Source organism: Pseudorasbora parva, chromosome 6, assembly GCF_024679245.1.
Source record: "Pseudorasbora parva isolate DD20220531a chromosome 6, ASM2467924v1, whole genome shotgun sequence".
Classification (NCBI taxonomy): domain Eukaryota; kingdom Metazoa; phylum Chordata; class Actinopteri; order Cypriniformes; family Gobionidae; genus Pseudorasbora; species Pseudorasbora parva.
The window spans coordinates 30,475,268-30,491,534 of record NC_090177.1 but is presented as its reverse complement, the minus strand read 5'-3'; the positions used below and the strand labels follow the sequence as shown (position 1 = coordinate 30,491,534).

General features: G+C 38.9%; 1 protein-coding gene across 3 annotated transcripts in view; it reads left to right on the top strand.

Annotated features, from left to right (window-relative positions):
• Nucleotides 1-16,267, top strand: part of cntn3a.2 (contactin 3a, tandem duplicate 2) — a 98,935-nt gene that overhangs the window by 66,126 nt on the left and 16,542 nt on the right. For all 3 annotated transcript variants that reach the window (XM_067446645.1, XM_067446644.1, XM_067446643.1), the window contains 8 exons: nucleotides 1,114-1,283; nucleotides 5,778-5,895; nucleotides 8,126-8,284; nucleotides 8,635-8,784; nucleotides 11,141-11,211; nucleotides 11,517-11,751; nucleotides 14,322-14,431; nucleotides 14,839-15,025. In XM_067446645.1, the coding sequence (XP_067302746.1) occupies nucleotides 1,114-1,283; nucleotides 5,778-5,895; nucleotides 8,126-8,284; nucleotides 8,635-8,784; nucleotides 11,141-11,211; nucleotides 11,517-11,751; nucleotides 14,322-14,431; nucleotides 14,839-15,025 (1,200 nt within the window). The remainder of the gene's footprint in view (nucleotides 1-1,113; nucleotides 1,284-5,777; nucleotides 5,896-8,125; nucleotides 8,285-8,634; nucleotides 8,785-11,140; nucleotides 11,212-11,516; nucleotides 11,752-14,321; nucleotides 14,432-14,838; nucleotides 15,026-16,267) is intronic.

Genomic DNA, 16,267 nt, shown 5'->3' with positions numbered 1-16,267 from the left:
ACTACTAGTGATAGTAGTATAGTGATAACTATCCTATCCTAACCTGGCAGGTACCAGCCACTCCAGAACAACAAATAGATTTAGGCAAAAGAGTAAATACAAAGGTGTTCTGCACACATGGCCTTCTGTTTCATGTAGTTTGTTGTTTTTATAATGCTTTCTGACAGGAAAGTTGTTTGATTGTTTCTGGGGCTTGCATGCCCCTGTAATATATTACAATGGGTTGAGCGGTTCAGCTCTCCAACTGGCAGTTTTTTTTTTCTTTTTTTTAACTCAACTCAACTCAACAGGGATGGGATATAGTAGCTTTTTGTGTGTTGTTATAATTACCCATTTTCACGCTCCGCTTATGGCATTGCAATTACCCTGGATTACACTAATGGAGTGTGTGAGGGTGTAGGTTATAGGTTGAGCGTGCACAATTTAGAGAGAAAAATATAGAACGCTGCATTTGCACTCTGGGTTTTGCTGAGATTACTACATCACAGTCTTTTACAGCAAACTCCGCCCCAGCAGATTTGAATATGAATGTAAAATCATTGATGTAGTTAAAAGGGTTATGTCAGTTAAATAGAAATTGTCTGAAATAAGACTTCATCACACACTATAAACATGTTATAATTTTCAGAACAGAAAGCAGTTTTTTTCTAAAATAGTAGATAAAGCGTTATTATCCTACCTAGTGGATGGAAGTAAAAATCGCATTCATTTTCTCCATAGAGAAATGGGTCCTTAAACCTCTCAAGACAGACCTGCTATGAGTTCTACATTTGTTAATGTGCTTGTAGTCCATCGCAATGCTTCATCGTGGTATTAGTAGTTCATTTATTGATAAGCACACATCCTCCTTCCTCTTTTTCGGAAGTTTCGCATTTTCAAAATCTGTATCTTTGCTGAGAGTTGGTTGGTTTGGTACCAGGCTCAAAACTCTTGTAAATTGAGCAATTTCACATTTTGCCCAAATGTTTTCCTTATGAGTTTAGGTTGGGAAAAAAATTGCCTATTTCATTTTATGGTTTAGCAAGAGAATGTATATATTTATTATTGATATAATATTGATTGAATAAACCTTACGACTTGCCATTGAGTAAAGCTCAGTGTGATTTTGAGCAGATCCCACACAAATCACCCAGGGTCCGGTGGACATGGAGATCATAGTCGGGGAGAGCATTGTACTGCCCTGCCAGATCTCCTGTGACCCTGCTCTGGATGTTTCATTCTCCTGGGCCTTCAATGGGCAGCTCCTCAATAAACTGGACCAGCATTATGAGCATGTGGGTGGGGTAAGTCATATTTTATTAGTTATCCTCTCTGTCTATATTCTGTTCTATCAACTGTTCAATGTATCATACGCATTTCTTTTTTGGTTTAGGTTGCTGTTTTTGTTTATGGCAGTTGTCAATTGAATCATTCAAAAGTCTGCATGAAATGGAAGTTGCGATAGTCTTTTCTTTCCCTTTGTGACATATATCCGAGTGAAACGGCTTTTTGAACAAGAAAAAATGTAGGTCGGGATTTGATGTTGTTGGGATCTAGAGTGGTGCAGGTATGACATCACTTTGTAGACCAAAACGCAGAAGAAAGTTAGCATTTGAGCACTTCCGGATCCATCCATCGTCCCGAATCAGTGGGGTTTTTATTTTTATGGGATTTAGTTTAAATGGCTGAAATAAGGTCTAAGTGAAGGAACACAAGCTCAAGATACTTGATATATGTCTTGAAAAAGGCCGTTGCAAACAAGTGGCTATATGGGACTACAGAGGCTGTTGGGAAGATTAAACTGATTTCACTTTTACGGCCTCATTATGCTTATTATTGTGCCTGGATAAATCATTTATAACACATACTGCAATATTCCATAAAAACAAGAATGTCAGATTCTGAACGGATACATCCGGTAGTTTACTGTATAATGCATCCATTGTGCTATGAGGCAGACCTACTGTTAAAATGTGGAAGACTTGGCAGGGATCAATTTATCACTCTCTTTTTGAGTTTTTAGCTGTTGCTTTGACTGTTTAGCAGCCCACTAGGTTCACTTTGAGCTTCTTTTCCCTCCTCTTCACAGAATAAAAACCAATCCATCAAAGTTTTTTCTTCAAGGATCTCAAGTGTAATATCCTCATAAGGCTTGTGAATGGTCAGATCTCACATCTCAGATTGCTTTTCTCTGGGATGTAATGACGCCTTTCTGGAAATAGTAATGACTGAGAGAAAGCCCTAATGAGGACTGACTGGTCAATATTGGATGTGCATGACTCAACTGAGCAATCCTTAAACAGATTCATTAATCACCACCCCCAAAGCTGTCAAAAAGATGAGGGTTTTTTTTATAATAAAAAATAAGGTTGCATATTTTAGGGAATTAAATGAGTTTGTTTTCTGCATTGTGGAAGCAACAGTAAAATAAAATTATTTTTGACTTTTATATAATTATGATGATTTCATGATAAATCTAAAGGTTTTCAACATTTGGACACACATAGGAAACGCACTCATCTTCATTTAAGCCAGTGATTCTTCTCAGTAATTATATTCCAGTTCTTATGAATTCTCTGATGCCACCCGTCTTGTAGGATTATCAGCATGAAGTCCACAGCTTGGAAGAACTCATTTTCATAATGAAACTAAATTTGTAGCTTAATGTCCTTACTGCTGAAATTGCAGATTTACCTCTTGTTTGCCAACCACAATCTCACCCTTAGATAAGAGCACACATCTTATCTCATGTAATTTAATTGATTTGAAATCTAAGCGCTTTTTATTAAATTAGTGAAGTTTTCCATGCCAAAGACTTCAGTGCAGTACAGACAATATCAACATCCAAGCAAATCAGTGTCTGTGAACAATGGCAATAAGGAATTGATTCTATTCAAATTAAGATTTTGACAGATGGTAGAATAAAGTAGGAATTAACTCTTAAATGCATGAATGTTTTCTCCAGTCATTATTACATATTTGGTGAATCATTTTTTTAACGACCTAGATCTATGTCTAACACGATGGCTAGATGGCTCTCTAAGTGCCGCAATAGTATAAAACTTATGATATTTTAATAACATTTACAAAAGAACAAATGAAAGCATATTTCATTACATTTTGGAACTTGTAAGGTTTTAATTTGAGCAGATGCTTTTTCCATCAGATCTCATTTCCCCAGTACATTCAGCATCTGTTTCATATTCACAATCTCAACCATTTTCTCAAAACTATCATTTTCAATGTCTTCAGAATCAATATTTTGATTGCTGACAGCTTCTTCGCCAGATCCACCATCAAGTGACAGTGACACTAATATTTGATTGCAGTGCTTGCTCTGCAGTAAATCCCTCAGCCAATTCAAGTTTTGCTGATGATACTTGTGTATTTTATTTTATGCCTGCGGCAATAAAGGGTCACTGTGATTTTGCCAAGTAAGTCATGTCCGAAATTGTTGTCCTAACCCTATAAATTATCCTTAAAATCAGAGGGATATTAGTGGTGAATAGCACTGATGTAGAAGCACCTAACCCTTGTTGTAAGCATAAACTTTTCCCTTAGATCTGATTTGTTGATTGGAATACTGTTCCAGGAACATGTTGTACTTGTTAAACCACATTCACCAGTAGTTATGAGTTAAACATCATGACATCATGTATCAGGCATTGTCACCTTGATGAATTAACATTAATTGCACTTATTGAGTTATCAGAGAATCAATTATTGTTGCGTAGAAAAATATATCCTTAAACTATTACATGCCTCAGGTCACTAGCGACACTATACCTTTTCACAATGTTTACGAGTGTGTTTATGTGAATTTTTGACCATTCTTCTAGAAGCGTATTTGTGAGGTCAGACACAGATGTTGGACGAGAAGGCCTGGCTCACAGTCTCCGCTCAGATTCATCCCAAAGGTGTTCTGTTGGGTTGAGGTCAGGACTCTGTGCAGGCCAGTCAAGTTCCTCCACACCAAACTCGCTGAGTTTGCTTTCCAATCCCTGAAAAATAACCCCACACCATAATCCCCCTCCACCTGAATTCAATGATTTGGAGGGGTGTCTCAGTACATTTGGAAATATAGTGTACCGCGTGATAGTGACAACTTTAAATTTGTCCCTGATCATTTTTCATTGAAATTTGACACACAAAGCAAATTTAATGTTGTTATACCATATAGCATACCAAGTGTTTGGGGTAAAACTTTTTTAAAAAAAATTAAATAAGTCTTATACTCACCAAGGCTATACATTTATTTGATCAAAAATACAGTAAAACATGAATATTATGAAATATTATTAGAATATCAAATAACTGTTTTCTATTTAAATATATTTAAAAAATATAATTTATTCCTATGATGTCAAAGTTGAATTTTCAGCATCTTTACTCCAGTCTTCATATGATCATTCAGGAATTATTATAATATATGTTCAAGAAACATTTCTTAAAGCTACACTGTGTAACTTTTTTAGTTTATTCTTAGCTAAAAACACTTCTTTCAAAAATATATGTGCTCATTAATGTATATTTACTTCTTTCAAGTAATAAAGTATTCTCACAAGTTTATAATATGCCATTGAAATACATACAGGGGGTTCGAATGCCGGTCGCCATGTTGCCCCTCCATCTTGAAAGTACATTAGCCAAAGAGGGACATACCCATAAATTCAAGTTTCGCCTTTCGCATTTTAACACTCGATGGCCGTGTCGAATGTGAAGAGGAGGATTGCCATGTTAATCTTGGACTAAATTGGCCACCGTAGGAGTTAAAACGAAATCAGAATTGAGAGGAACAGAAACTATTATTCACTGGATGGTCATATACCTTTTCACTGCTAGATGAGGGAAAATATCACACAGTGTAGCTTTAATATTATCAATATTTTGCTGCTTCTTTTATTTGTGGAAATACATTTCAAATGACCAGTATTTATTTGAAATATAATTTTTTAAATAACTTTATCAATGGCTTTGCTGTCACATTTGATGCATCTTTGCTGAATACAAATATTAATTTATTAAAAAATATTTATATATAATGTAATATATGAGTATTTTTATATAAAATATATAGTGATTCAAAGATTTCATCAATTTACAGCACTTGTTTAAATATTAAGGATAAAAGTTAGTTTATCAGTAAGTACTTTGTGGTAATTAAGGTTCTTATTATGATTATATATTCATAATGTATGAAAATTCTGGTGCTCTCTTTACTTGATAATTTCATGTATCATAATGATTATAAGTGGAAATATCTTTATTACTTTTCTTACTGTTTTCACAGTACTTCATCTGTTCCCTTGATTGAGTAATTTAAAAGTTCACCTCCACTCTTATGAACAACTTTCTTCATCTTTATTAGATTAACAAAGGCATTTAATTGTTGCGTGTAGATTTAGTATTCATCACTTGCAGTTTCGTATCACAGGGTTTCGGCACACTGAATCCAATCACACTACCTCTTAAATGTGATTAAGCTCTAATTAGCCAATTAGCGAGTGAGTTTGGTAGCTGGGTTCTGTGCGGTGCCGATGGAGCCTAAGGGTTGGCCAGAGGGAATGTTTATCCATGACGGACATTTCAAACGTAGCAGCGAACAGCCTTTGCCAAAAGTCATCCATTAGCTGTGGAGTTGAGCCACATTTTCATTCCCAAACCCAGCAGGGTGTCTACACTTACTGCATCACTTGCTGGGGAATATAACACACAACTCACACATCTTCCTGTCGCTTTAAAGTCTCCGCTGATCGAGTGGATAGTAATGCTTGTGTTTTTGTTGTTTATATCTCTAGAGTACATCTGGAGATTTGATGATACGGAATATACAGCTGAAACATGCCGGAAAGTACGTCTGTGTGGTCGACACGGATGTCGAGAGTTTATCAGCTGCAGCTATTTTAATCGTGAAAGGTAAGGGAGCGACGGCCAGGCATTGGGGGGAGCTTCAAATGTAGGGTTGGGATTTGGAAGAAAAATCTGATAGAAAGACAAAAATGCTGTCCTTGCTTTGCCAAGGAAATGTAATTGATCCGTTATTACATGTTCCATTAGATGTAATTAGAGGAACATATCAAAGCTGTTTATCAAAGGTCACAAATGAGTTTCAGCCGGATCAATATCTTTCAATTTAAATTGGATTGGCATGCCAACTTTTATGGCCAGAGCCTATAATAATGCTTTATAACAACGTAACGGTGTAAAATTAGCAATTTCTGAAAGCACAAAACGCAAGTGAAAAAAGGCTGTAGTGAGCTAATAAAACGAGTTGGATTAAATCAGTGGTTCGCTGAAGGGCTTCACTTAAATTTTAATTATGACAAAAACAAGTACTAATATCAGCTAAAACAACTAAAAAGCAATGTCTTTTTTTAATTCAACCTTTCTTAAACCTGAATAGATGAGGAGCCAAATTATAAACGTGGGATTTCTATGAGAGGTGTAATGATACCCTCATGTATCACGATTCGATACATATCACGATATTGACCTCACGATATGATATGTTAAAAGGTTAACACATTTTTTTACTGTTGATTAAAATGATACATTTTTGATTACATTGGGGGTGGAAATAAATAGGCTTGGACTTGGTGCTGGTAACCTAATGCCCCACCAGAATAAATTTCATGATTTCATCAAATTTTTATTCATGATTCTGCAGCTGAAAATACACAATCATTTTAGACGAATATGCTTGCATTCGGTCACTGACTAGATACATTTAAAATTAATGTAGGCCACTTTTTACTGGTAACAAAAGTCATTCTGCATTATCAGGACCCACAAATATTCCCCTATTGCATTATTATACATTATATTCAACATCATATATTCAACATCTATAGATATATGGCAGCACCCATATCACCCTGTAGCCCAAGACTGGTTTCCCACTGAAACTAAGCAGGGCTGAGCCTGGTCAGTACCTGGATGGGAGACTTCCTGGGAAAACTAGGTTGCTGCTGGTAGAGGTGGTAGTGAGGCCAGCAGGGGGTGCTCACCCTGTGGTCTGTGTGGGTCCAAACACCCCAGTATAGTGATGGAGGACAATTTTCTGTCAATAAGCACTGTCCTTCAGATGAGACGTTAAACCGAGGTCCTGACTCATTGTGGTCATTAAAAATCCCAGGATGTCCTTCGGCAAACGAGTAGGGGTGTAACCCTGGCATCCTGGGCAAAATGTCCATCATGGCCTCCTAATAATCCCATATACTGACTGGCTTCATCACCCCTCTCCACCAATCAGCCGGTGTGTGGGCGTTTGGCGAAATTTGGCTGCCGATGCATTATCCAGGTGGATGCTGCAGATTGGTGGTGGTTGAGGAGATCCCCCCCCTCCCTCCTTCCATGTAAAGCACTTTTAGTACCCAGAAAACCACTTTATAAATTTAACAAATTATTATAATAATAGCGTAATGTAGTGCTGACACTAAAACTGTGAACTAGATTTTTTTTCTCACACTGCAAGTTTTATTTTGGGTGAACTGTACACAATACAGATGGTCAATATCTATGATACATATTGCTGCATTTTTGTATTACGATATATTGTGACACAAATATGACTATAGTGAAACTTAGTTACTGCTGTTATTACAGAAAACTAGGAGTGACTGGCTTGCGAATATAGTTATGGACAATGGCGGGCCTTGGTGCCAAAAGATTCACGGTCTAGTCGAAAAATTTATAATTTGTCTTCATGTTTTTGGGACGGGTGCCTTTTAAGTGAGAAGCAAAGACCGTCTGATCTCATGAATGATACAAGTGACACAATGACCACAAAAAAAGTGTGTACTTAACAAAGCAAGACAGTTCTCTGCACATTTTAATTGGAAGAACCAATTAAAGGAGTGCTGAGAAATGCCTGCTTCCAGACGTGCTAAGAAAACAGCTCCGAGCGCTCAAGCCTCTGAAAAGATTTGCTATGATTCTAGATCTAGTGTTCCTGCAAAAACAGCAGCTTAAAATGAAATTCTTCATTTTAAAATCAAAATACCTTTTAGAGACTGGCCTTATATCACAGAACTTAGTGAGGCGATAAGAGGAGAGCTTCCTGTCAGGGGGTGAGTAAGGTTAGATGTCAGTTAAGGTAACTTCATTTCTAATTGCTAATTCACTGCTAATTGTCTGATTGAATCAGGTCCCCCAGGAGCTCCAGATGGTGTAACAGTGGAGGAGATCACGGACAGCACGGCTCAGCTTTCTTGGAGACCCGGCCAGGATAATGGCAGCCCCATCACAAGCTATATCATCCAGGCCAAGACAGCTTTCACAGTGGGCTGGCAAGCAGTGAACACGGGTAACAATACAGGATTAGCTAAAGCTAGTCAAGCGGAGCATCAATTCAGCGAGAGGCTGAAATTACCATAGCACGTCTCATGTGCTTTTTAGAAAGAAGCTTATGCTCGCTTTGAGTACATATAAGGGCCTCTAAGTACTAACGCAAAACGACTTAATCTGGTCTCTTGCCCTGCCGCTCAAATTCGAATTCATTGGAACGCCATCCCACCCAGAACACGATTTTATGTTTCGTGACATTTCTGGCATACTGTAAACATTGGCTCAATATTAGGCTGCTGCTGTTGACTTTTCGGTGCTGTGCAATCCAGGTCTTTAGGGTTAAACCAGGGCTTTTCTGTTTGCTCTCAGTCCCGGAGGTGATTGATGGCAACACCTTGACGGCAACAGTGGTGGATCTGAACGCGTGGGTCGAGTACGAGTTCCGAGTGTTGGCCAGAAACAGCGTCGGCGTAGGGGAACCAAGTCCCGCATCTCTTAAAACAAGAACTGAAGATGCAGGTGAGATGCAGGCATTCATTTATAAAACAAGTCATACCATAAAATAACCATTAAACTGGGTTTTTGTCATGACGTGTTCGTTCATTTTAGAAAAAAATAGCAACGTTTCTAATTAAATAAAATTGGAATGAGTACACTAGAATTAGGTTGTGAATTCTTTATGGTTTAGTTATTCGCTGTCTGTGTTTTAGTGCATTGTTGCAGAAAGGGTGCATTCACATTCTGACTAGCATGTAACTGAATCCAAAGCAGTATGGCAGATGTTTCTTTTGCTCAGAAATGCTGCAGAAATATAGTCTGACGTCGTCATGCTCAATTCTAGTCAGAATATGAGTCTGCTACTGCTCCATTGGGCTGTGATTATGAGGCATGTTTCAACCGAACCAGGAAAGACATCAATTGGATAGACCTACAACCAATCAGAGCAATGGAGCGACGCAACTGCAATGTGTTGCCAAGTCTGTGGTTTTCCTGCGGGTTATATTCCATGTTCGCGGGTTGAAGTGACCTCAATTGTGATATATAGACCCAGGAATGCAAATTTTAGCAGGCAACCTTGCCAAAATAACACACATTTTTTCCGGAGAACACCCAAGTTTTGGGGCTAGTAGTTGGCGGGTTTTGTTGTAAAAACTTGGCAACCCTTCCTGCACGCATACTGGAATAAGTTAGAAGAAAAAGATGAGTGTAAACGATCTTTGCCGGTGTTGTAAAAAACGAATATTAGGATACACAGAGTAATTACCAACATGATCATCATTTATTTCTACTGATAGAAATAGTGAAGGTGAATGCATATACGAGCAAGTTCTCTGTTTAGGTTTAGAACAAATTCAAACCCAAGCGCCTTTGATGACGTGGATGATTACGTTACTGTCTATCATCTGTCCATCATCATCTAAAGCCCGCGCTGACAATTTCATTGGTCCGAACAGTTTCTGTTCGGGCATAATCTCTCCTCTATGGATCAAGTCCAGACCGAACTGCCCGAGCTCAAATGTTGTGGGCGGAGCTGAGTTCAGCTGGCATCCAGGCTAGCTTTAGCTTTACTTTATTGCAAATATTTAAAATAAATGTTTTCTAATATAGACTAAAAATGTATTTATTCCTAATATAATGCAAAGAGCATCATTACTCTAGTCTTCAGTGATCCTTCAGAAATCATTCTATGTCACAGTGTGTTTGGTGTTGTTTCATGTTTTTAGGTTCTTATGTTCACTGTCATGTCCTCTTTCATGTGTTCCTGGTTTGTCACGTGGTTCCCATGCCCTCATGTGTTCTTGTGTCATGTTGTCATTGGTTCATTGTTTAATCAGTGTTCACAGGTGTGTCTTGTCTAGTCATTAGTCTTGTGTATTTAAGCCCTCATGTTTGCCTTATGTCTTGGTCTGGTATTGCTGTTGTTACCTGTGATCACTGGTTGGCAGTGTTTGGCAAGTCTGCTTGAGTCAAAGCCATGTTCAAGCCAAGCCAGGCCTTGTGTTTTTGATTTATGTTAAGATTTAAGTTAATAAAAAAGACTGCACCTGGGTTTTGCGTCCAGTGGACCTATTCTTACATATGATGATTTGATGCTCAAGAAACACTTTTTATTATATAATTAATGTTGAAAATGGTTGTGTTGAACATCAGGATGCTTTGATGAAAACACACTCGTTAATACATTTCAATTAACAAAGTGGTCAGAAGCTAACTAAAAGCAAAGTCATCATGAAATCAAAATTGAGCGTTCTTATTTTTGGTATACCGCAGTGTTTATCATAAATGATTTATCTGTGCACATCACCGTCATAATCTTTTATAGAGATGAAAAGATCTCACGCTTTCATGCTGATTTTAAGCACATTTCACAGATAACTGACAGAATTGCTTGAGTATTCTTGATTTGATACAATGGCAAACTTTGGCAAGCCACAGTGATAGTCATCCTCAAAAGGTATAAATTCCCTATCAGATTAGTCAGCCAATCAGAACAGAGCTTGCCAGGTCGAGAAAGCGCAATCCAGTGTGGTGGCCCGTGGGTGTGCTGTCTGAGCTTGAATTCACCAATGTTTATATGCTCATATTCTTCATATGACCATTCCTCAAGTGCCGCTTTGTATAATATAGAATGCATTCTTCGAACATTACTGTTGTGAGGCTCTTGGCAAATGGTGAAATTCACTAGAAACAAAGCCAGTTAACTCAGACGCTGCCCACAGAATCTTTTAAAAGCAGTTGCTAAGGGACCGGATCTTTGTTTCTTTTGATACTTGATAATGAGGCTTTGAGTAAAAGGAAAAAAGAAATGAAACAACGAGGAAGGCTGCATCTATCTGCTGTACTGAAAACATGGCTGTTTTCTCTTTCTCTGCAGTTCCTGACACGGCCCCCACCGATGTCGGAGGTGGGGGTGGCTCCAAGTCAGAGTTGGTAATAACATGGGAGGTAAGTCATCTGTCTATATTATCACTCCCTCTGTGCGAGGTAATAGTTTTGGCTAATTAAATGGAATTGAATGGGGGTGTTTATTACCTCAGTCAAAGCCAAGCCTGTTTTCCATCTGGGCCCTTTACTCCCGTAATGGCATTCAATTCAGATTTGGTTGTATATTAGAAAGCGGTTCATTTGCGCTCTCGAGAGGTTGCATCACTGCGGAAACTGTGGGATTTGGAAAGGCACTGGGTGTGAACCTGAGGCAGAATCTGGTCTGTATGTTTTAATATCACTATAGTTTTTTGTTTCCCTCCCAGCCTGTGCCTGAAGACCTGCAAAACGGAGATGGTTTCGGCTACATCATCGCTCTCCGGCCGCTGGGGGAGGTCAACTGGACGCACGCCGTCACCTCCGTACCGGCTCAGTCCCGTTACGTGTACAGGAATGAGAGCATCCAGCCCTTTTCTCCATTTAGCGTCAAAGTGGGCGCCTACAACACCAAAGGCCAGGGACCGTTCAGCCCCGTTACCATTGTGTTCTCAGCTGAGAATGGTGAGACTGCCAGTCGCATTATGAGCAGCACACAAACGCTTACCTTTCTCAGTCGTTTCCAGCGTTTTCAATGGATTTTTCTCTTTGCTGTGTTACTGTATTCATCTGTAAGCTGCATAAAACGTTCAAGAACAGAAGCTGGAATTGATTTTTCTCTTACCACCAGCGTAGCATAGCATTTTGTTGCATTTTATTAGTTTCTCCAACACTATTGATGGCAATTTTCTGTTCTTTTACCAATAATTTATCATTTCTTCACAGGAAGTATACTTGGGATTTAGCAAAATGTCCAATAATCTTTTTGCAGTAACCGGAAAGTAAAGCATGTACTGTAATGGCTGTACATAATGTTGTGTTGTAAATGTCAGGCGGTTTTACCTCAGAATTGGAAGCACATGTTGGAATCTTTTAGCTGGTTAGGGTCCGTTTGTGCGTGGAGTGACGTACAGACAGCGCTGTCAGGAAGCTGCAGCGTTAATTGAGTTCCTGTACCAATAATATTCATTTGTGTCACTCAGCTATCTCGATAAAATAAAAAATAAAAACATTTATTCATCGTTTTAGAGGCATTTACACATGATTTTCATCAGCCTCAGATTTGTGCTTCTCTTCTCATCTTCTCTCTTCTCTCTCATCTAGTCTTGTCTCCTCTCCTCCTCCTCTTTCTGTCTCCTCTCATCCCTTCTTTACTAGTGTCATTGTTTCAGTTTGTCTTCTTGTTGTTTCCTAGTTCTCCTCTTCTTTTCTCCTCTAATCTCATCTTTTCTCATTTTGTCTCCTCAGGTCTCATCTCATCTCTTTCTGTCTCCTCTCATCTCTTCTTTACTAGTGCCGTTGTTTCAGCTTGTCTTCTTGTTGTTTCCTATTTCTCCTCTTCTTTTCTCCTCTAATCTCGTCTTTTCTCATTTTGTCTCCTCAGGTTTCATCTCATCTCTTTCTGTCTCCTCTCATCTCTTCTTTACTACTGCCATTGTTTCAGCTTTTCTCCTTGTTGTTTCCTAGTTCTTCCCTTCTTATCTCCTCTAATCTGGTTTTATCTCATCTCTTTCTGTGTTGTCACATTTCTTTTCGTTGTATCCTCTTCTCATTTCTATTCTCTCAGTCTTCTCATATTTGTCTTCTTGTCACACCTCATCTCGTTTCATCTAATTTTTCAGTCCCAGTTCAGCTTCTCTCCTTTTTGTATCATAATTCTTCTCTTTTCTCTCCTATAATCGCTTCCTTTCTTTTGATCATGTCTTCTCTTGTTTCTTATTCACTCTTTTTATCTCATCTAATTTTTTTTGTTTGTTTCTTTCATCTTCATTGCATCCTCTTCTATTCTATGTCTCACCTTGTCTCGTTTCATCTCATTTTTTTCTCTTTCTGTCCTGTTTCGTGTCATCTTACTTTTCCGTCCCGTTTCAGCTTGTCTCCTTGTTGTGTTGTAGTTCTTCTTTTTTTGTCTCCTGTATTCTCTTTTCTTCTCTTGATCTTGTCTTTTCTCTGTTCTCCTTCACTGTTTTTATATCATCTCATCTCTTTCAATTTTGTCTCTCTCTTGTCTTGTTTCATCTTATATTTTTCTCTTCTCTTGTCTTTTGGCCTCATTTCGGCTTCTCTCCTGGTTGCACATTAGTTCTTCTCTTTTTGTCTCCTCTAGTCTCTTCCCTTCTCTCATTTTTTCACTCTTTTTGTCTTTCAGTTTTGTCTCATTTTCATCTCTCTTCATTGCATCCTCTTCTCTATTCATCTCTATTCTTTGTCTCATATTGGTCTTGTCTCACCATGTCTCGTTTTATCTCGTCTTTTCTCTTTCTATCTTTTCTCGTTTTATCTTATTTTTGCTCTTCTCTTCTCTCTTGTCCCATTTTGTCTTCTCTCCTTGTATCATACTGTAGTTCTTCTCTTTTCTTCTCATCTCCTCTAATCTCTTCACTTCTCTTGAGCTTGATCTTGTCTTCTCTCATTTGAAGACAAGATCTTCTCATCTTCTCTTCATCTCTTTTCTTTCAGATTTGTCTCTTTTACATCTCCATTTGTTGCCTCCTCTATTCTTTCAGGTTTAGCTTCTCATTTTTTCTCTTCTGTTCTCTTCTTTTTCAGTAGTTCTTTTATTTTTCATCTCCGCTAATCTCTTCCCTTTTTTGGATTTTGTATTTTCTCATCTTGTCCTCTCGTGGTTTATATCATCTCTTCTCTTTTAGTCTTGTCTCATTTACTTCTCTCTTCCCTGTATCCTGTTCTCTTTTTGTTTCTTCTCTTTCAGTCTTTTCTCATTTTGGACTTGGACTCTTGGAATTTGGACTTCTCTTGTCACAGTCTTAGTTTTTCTCTTCTCTTCTCTTCTCTTCTCTTCTCTTCTCTTCTCTTCTCTTCTCTTCTCTTCTCTTCTCTTCTCTTCTCTTCTCTTCTCTTCTCTTCTCTTCTCTTCTCTTCTCTTCTCTTCTCTTCTCTTATTCCATGTCTCTTTTCTCTCTCATCTACTCTTTTCTTTTTGCCTTGTTGTCTTGATTCATCTTCTCAATTCTTCTCTCTTCTCTTCTGTCTTTATTTATTCAGCCTTTTTCTCTTTTTATATTTCCTCTCAGAGCCCAGTGGCGTTCCAGACGGTGTGTGGGCCAAAAGCATTTCTGCCACTGAAATTGAAGTTAGCTGGCACATTCTCAGCGCTTCCCCAGAAAGAGTGTTGGGCTATGAGGTGCGTCCCTTCTTCTAAATGGAAATGACTCTCTGTCCGGTTTTGAAATGCACCGTGGGTTCTGTCTTCTCCCACGCTGCACCTTAAAGTTTCCTCTGTACCCATGGAAACGCTCCATTTGAAAATAAGAATAGGGCACCCTGTTCTTACCGTATGCATGGGGGGCCCTCTCTGCAGCATGAGCGAAATGGCTTTTCTTCATCTTTTTTAAGGACAGAGAACACATTACACATTCCTCTCTGAAACTCTTCATCCATGTGACCCCAAACCCAATATGTGGAGGGGAAAAAAGTGAAATACTCCTGAATAATTATTTTTCGGCACTGAACATAATGGCACTGTAGCATTATATCCTTGAGTCTTCAGATCCACAGACTGTGTTTTCTCTCTGTTGCTCTTGAAATCAGGTGGTCTACTGGGAGGATGATACAAAACCAGAGACCATGGGCAAAGTCAGAGTGTCTGCCAATCAGAACAAGGTTAACATCAGTAGTCTGAGAGGATACACTCAGTATTTCCTGACAGTGAGCGCTTTCAACACGGCGGGCACTGGCCCTCTCTCTCCTACTATCAATGTGACCACCAAAAAGTCCCGTGAGTATACACTTGTTCAATTATCCATTCATTTAGGCCTCTTCTGCAGATAGATCAAAATGATTAGAATTGTAGAATTATTGTAAATGTAGAATTGTTTGTTTTATTGCTTAAACAAGATAAAGAAACCGGTCTTTTGACAAACACTACTGTTCAAACGTTTGGGATAGGTACATTTTTAAAGAATGTTTTTATAATGCCTTAGTGAAGTCTCTTTACTTGATCAAAAATACCATTAAAAACAGTAATATTGTCAAAAATTATTATAAGACATTGAAAGAAGGGTTTCCCATTTTAATATTTTTTTAAAGGGGGTGTGAAATGCTGTTTCATGCATACTGAGCTTTTTACACTGTTAAAGACTTGGATTCCCATCCTAAACATAGACAAAGTTTCAAAAGTTAAGGTGGACGTTTGATGGAGTATTTCTGTGTCAAAAATACTCCTTCTGGTTTCTCACAAGTTTCGGAGAGTTTTTTTCGAGTATGGGTCGGCTTGACGTTAATAGAGCGGAAGGTCCTTGTATGGGCCGTACGGGCTCTTCTCCCGGTAGGGTGCGCGCGCGCGTGACTTAAGCGAGAGAGAGGAAATGCACGGCGTAAACACTGCTCTCAGCTGCAAATCCAGTCCTCCGTGAAGACTTATGTCGCGCGCCGCGCTCCACTTTATTCCTATGGGTGACGTCGAGCGACTTCAACGCTTCAGCACAGCATTCCGGGAAGGCAGCGCTGCATTTGAACCGATTTGAACGCAGAAATGACGGGAAGCTTCAAAGCATCGCTTCAGTCGCGTCTCAAAGTGGATTTCCACGCCACTGCTGTCACAGGACTTCACCAAATCATACCAAAGAAGTGTGTTTTTGACGGAGCGGTCCCAGCGATAAAGGTTCGGTCCTGCTTTGGAAGCAGCCGGTGAGTAAAACTGCTTCAAATGTCTCTGCTATTGGCTCGTCGCGTGAGTAAACATCAGTAAACGACACGATCGCGTGCTTCGTCATTCAAATGCGCTAACGGTTACTCCCTTGTTGTTCTGTATAACGTTACACTAGTCTGACTCTGACGTGCTAAACCGTTTTGCTTGCTACTTCTAAGGTTTAGTCGCATACAATAGTCCATAAACCGAATCATGTCCTCATAAACTGCTTGTAAAGACACAAATGTTGACAGGCCTCTAAATACAGTACATACCACAGGGACGGACGTCCTGATGTTGCCGTTTCTCCTGTTCAATTTATTTCTGCCT